A 4,459-nucleotide genomic window follows, 5' to 3' on the forward strand; every position below is an offset into this window, starting at 1 on the left:
ACTGTGTTTTAAAAAGAGGCGTTTAATTATTTTTTTATATTTATATTATTTCTCTCTACTAACCCGAACCCGAACATTCTTAAATCTGAACTTTTTCCCGATCTGACTTCTTGAACGCATCACAGCTCTCGTCTAAACGAGCACGTAAGGGGATCAAATCGCGTCAGAGGCTCGACCAATCAGAGCCTTTGTTGGGCTTTGACGTCACAGAGGGTGCTGGTTTTGCTGCCCAGGGGATGAAGTGGAAACCTTGAACTAGCTCTCATCCGGAAACGCGAGAGCTCCGGTGGGACGCGAACCTCTGACTCCGTCGGCATCACGTTCCATCATGTCCGCGTAAGTTCATTATTAAATTCCATAATTATTTAAAAAAATATACCTATTTATGTTTATACGTCTATGTGATCTTGTAATTAAAAAAAACAACGTAATAATAACTCATCCGGTTTTACAGTTAAATGGATAGGATCGGGCTGGGAGGTGCGTGTCCTGTTCCCTAAACCTAAAGGATGCTGCTGTTTTATTCTGATTTTAATTTTCACGGATCAGTCGAGGCAGATATTTTCTGTCAGTGACGCGGTTTAGCTCGGAAAAAATGCCGGTTAGTTGTGCGACACCTGGGTAACCAGGCGGTGGAGCGTGACGGGGACGTCCTGTTACTCACACCTCATCCAGGCAGAGGACGTTGAGTAATTCCGTCCACACGGGGGGAGACTGTGACTTTAGTTATTCATTGAGACATGAATGAGTGACTTCAAGACTTTGGATTTTTTTACAAAGTGGTCCTGACTTCCTGCTTTCCAATGAACCCACTGTGTTACTGAACATGACATCAATTTTTGGAATATTCTGTTAAATCAAACCTCATAGAAATTGTGAAATGAATAAGAACAATTCCCATACCTCTACCACACCCTTACAACTGACACCAGCACCTGGGGTGGGGTGTGTGTGTGTGTGTGTGTGTGTGTGTGTGTGTGTGTGTGTGTGTGTGTGTTGTGTGTACATTAGGCATGTACAAACACACGTGACTGAACCTTTGAAGTTTTTTTAATGTGACTCTTAGGAATAGCTACGAGGACTGTCAGGTTGCAGCTGATTGGCTGCGATCGAAGACAGACGTACGACCCACTGTGGGAATCGTGTGCGGTTCAGGCCTGGGGGGCCTCGCTAAGATGCTCAAGGACCCTCAGATCTTCAAGTACAGCGACATTCCCAACTTCCCACAGAGCACAGGTATGCACAGAATCCAAGTGTCTGGGAAAATACAGCTGTTATCGTGTTTGTGTGTGCTTGAGAGTGCTCATTGTGTGTTTGTATTGCAGTGCATGGTCATGCAGGACAGCTGGTGTTTGGGACGCTAAAAGGGAAGTCATGTGTTTGCATGCAGGGGAGGTTCCACTTCTACGAGGGGTACCCCATTCAGAAGGTAAGAAGAGGTGAAAACCACCACCCATCAGGTACACAAACAACATATAAGTATTTTATTGTGCAAAATTACTACCCTCACTCATGAACACGACCTTAAGATGCTTAAACTTGTTGACTTGGGGAAGGACCTCACTCCCCACTCAAAAGACAATCCACCAGCTTCCTGCTAAGAACCGTAGGTTCAGTTTTGGAGGAGCTGATCCTCATCCCCTCCACTTTGCAAACCGGACCAGTGAGTGCTGCAGGTCACAGGCCGATGATGCAAACAGGACCACGTCATCTGCAAAAAGCAGCGATGCAAACCCTCCTCGCCACACTTACCTCTTGATACGCTGTCCATGAAAAACACCAACAGAATTGGTGATAAAGATAGGGTGAGAAACACTGCCATTCGCAAAGGGGCTCAGAGTAGAGTCGCTGCTCCTTCCCATGCAAAGGAGTCAGCTGGGGTGGTTTGGGTTTGCCACCAGGGCACCTCCCTAGGGAGGTGTTCCTGGGGGGAGACCGCGGGGCAGACTCGGGACCAGGTGGAGGGATTATATCTCAACACTGGCTTGGTAATGCCTTGGGGTTGCCCAGTTAGAGCTGGTGGATGTGGCCTGGGAAAGCGAAGTTGAAAATGCTGTACTACCCCTGATACGAAGAGACTGTTTGCATGGTGGGGATGTTGAGAACGTGCCTTTTCCTTGTCCAGATCACGCTGCCCATACGCGTCTTCAGGCTCATGGGCGTGGAGACAATGATCATGACCAACGCAGCTGGAGGCCTCAACCAGGACTACAAGGTGGGAGACGTGATGATCATCAAGGACCACATCAACTTACCGGGGTTTGCTGGGAACAACCCTCTATCTGGTCCAAATGATGAAAGGTAGGAAAGGAGAAGAACACATGATCCACAGTTTCCTCTGAATTAATAAAGTATCTGTCTGTCTGTCTGGTCTGTCTGTCTATGTAATCATCTTGGTTTGATATTCAAACTTGAAATTTAAAATCTGTAAACAACTTGTATTTCCTGTCATTCTCTCAACGTGAAAGTTTCACCACGATTCACTCAAATAATTAAGAAGAAGCTTTTATTTGTCCCGTGTTGAGGTGTTTAGAGGTCGGTGTTGAGAATCTCTGGTGCGGTGAACAAAAATCAGACATCCTTTATCACCATGAGCCAGTGTATCCACAGATACAGTGTGGACTTTCAGGAATTGTGTAATAAGTGACACAATGGTGTGAATTTCAAGAGTTGGCTAATCTTGACACAACTCACCTCTTCCCGTCAGGTTTGGCCCCCGCTTCCCCTGCATGTCCGACGCCTATGATCGTAAGATGCGACAGCTCACCCTCGATGTGGCGTCTGAGTTGGGCTACAGCGACTTCTTGCGTGAGGGGGTGTACTGCGTCCTGGGAGGTCCGTCCTTTGAAACCATCGCTGAGTGTCGCATGCTGCACCAACTTGGTGCTGATGCTGTTGGTGAGTGTTGTCTCTCCTAGTATTTTCATTTACATCGGTCTCAGTTGCATCATCGGGCTTCTTGCTTCTTTGTCTTGACTGCAGGGATGAGTACGGTCCATGAGGTGATTGTCGCCCGTCATGCTGGGATGCGTTGCTTCGCCTTGTCGCTGATCAGCAACCAGGCAGTGATGGACTACGACAGCGAGCAAAAAGCCAACCATGCAGAAGTCTTGGAGACGGGAAAGCAGAGGGCCGAGCAACTGCAGAATCTGGTGTCGAACCTGGTGGGCCGCCTGGAACAAAACTCCTGCTGCTGATGATACTGATACTGACACTATCAACCGCTGTAGCTGTAGCTGTAGCTTTAGCTGCAGCTTTACAATTTGTTAATTATCTTAAAGTATGTCTTAATTTATGTAATAGTATGATAATACTTTTAGAAAAAAAATTGAAGAAATAGGTCACTTGGGATATTTACCTAATCTTCCATGCTTTGTCTTTACTTGAGAACATATTAAGTTGTTTGTTATCTTTTACAGGTACTCTTCTAAAAAATGCACAATTGTATGACTATGGGTCTGATTTTAAAATAAAATGTCTCAACTTGAAGATGAACTGGTTTTATTACATCACTGCTTTATTCTAATTGTCAGTGTTCGCGTCTTTGTTCATCCTACCCTGGAAGTAGGTCAGGGTAAGTCGCGGGATGTTGCAGTCTGACTACCTTGGTTCTTGTTATCATGTTACTTTCGACCAAGAAATACTCAATACTTGATTATGAGTGGTGTACATGTAAAAAAAAAAAAAGAAGGACTTCCCACTCTGTAGGATGTAAAGAAATTGCCATGAATCATCTACATCAGCGGTCCCCAACCTTTTTTGCGCCACAGACCGGTTTCATCTACGACAATATTTTGACAGACCGGCCTTCATTCCCTCGATAATCGTTAACGACACCAGGACAGCTGTAGTCTAATAATAAATCATCCGTAGGAGAAATACTGATCATTTCCAATAAAAAAAGTGGACAAGTCAATCAAATAATAATAATTACAATCATGAGAATTAGTGTCATTGTCTCATAATTACAATCATGAGACAATGACCCCTGAAGTGTGTTCTAGACGTCCGGTCTACTCCGCAGTTTGGTTTTCTTTACGGTCACTGCAGAAAATCCCGCTTCACAGAGACAGGAGGTTGGAAATGGAAGCAGGGTTTTTGATACTTTTTGTGCGATCTCAGGATAATCTGCCTTGATTTTAATCCAGAACACTGGCGCGGTTGTGGGCGCTTAATTTAGGGTTAAACCTGTCACGTGACCGAGACAGGTTCCTGTCAAGCGGGACAGACGCACGCATTCGTCTGTGCGTCATTCTGCACAGACGTCACTTTTCAACATAAAACATCTTTCAGACTCCGACATAAATAAAACGGAAGTAATGTAAATTATTTTTTCTTTCTGTGCGGCCCGGTACCAAATGTCCCACGGACAGGTACCGGTCCGCGGCCCAGGGGTTGGGAACCTCTGATCTACATCACATATGTCAAAGTCAAGGCCCGCGGGACAGACCTGGCCCGT

The 4,459-nt window shown here is 45.5% G+C and overlaps 1 protein-coding gene across 1 annotated transcript; it reads left to right on the plus strand.

Annotated features, from left to right (window-relative positions):
• Positions 1-217: 217 nt before the first annotated feature.
• LOC137612012 (purine nucleoside phosphorylase-like) lies at positions 218-3,476 on the plus strand. Its single transcript, XM_068340301.1, has 6 exons — positions 218-336; positions 1,067-1,236; positions 1,326-1,429; positions 2,126-2,301; positions 2,708-2,898; positions 2,983-3,476. Exons 1-6 carry the CDS (start codon positions 329-331, stop codon positions 3,195-3,197), a joined length of 864 nt encoding a protein of 287 aa, XP_068196402.1. The 5' UTR covers positions 218-328; the 3' UTR covers positions 3,198-3,476.
• Positions 3,477-4,459: the final 983 nt, after the last annotated feature.

The sequence above is a fragment of the Antennarius striatus genome, chromosome 18, assembly GCF_040054535.1.
Source record: "Antennarius striatus isolate MH-2024 chromosome 18, ASM4005453v1, whole genome shotgun sequence".
Classification (NCBI taxonomy): domain Eukaryota; kingdom Metazoa; phylum Chordata; class Actinopteri; order Lophiiformes; family Antennariidae; genus Antennarius; species Antennarius striatus.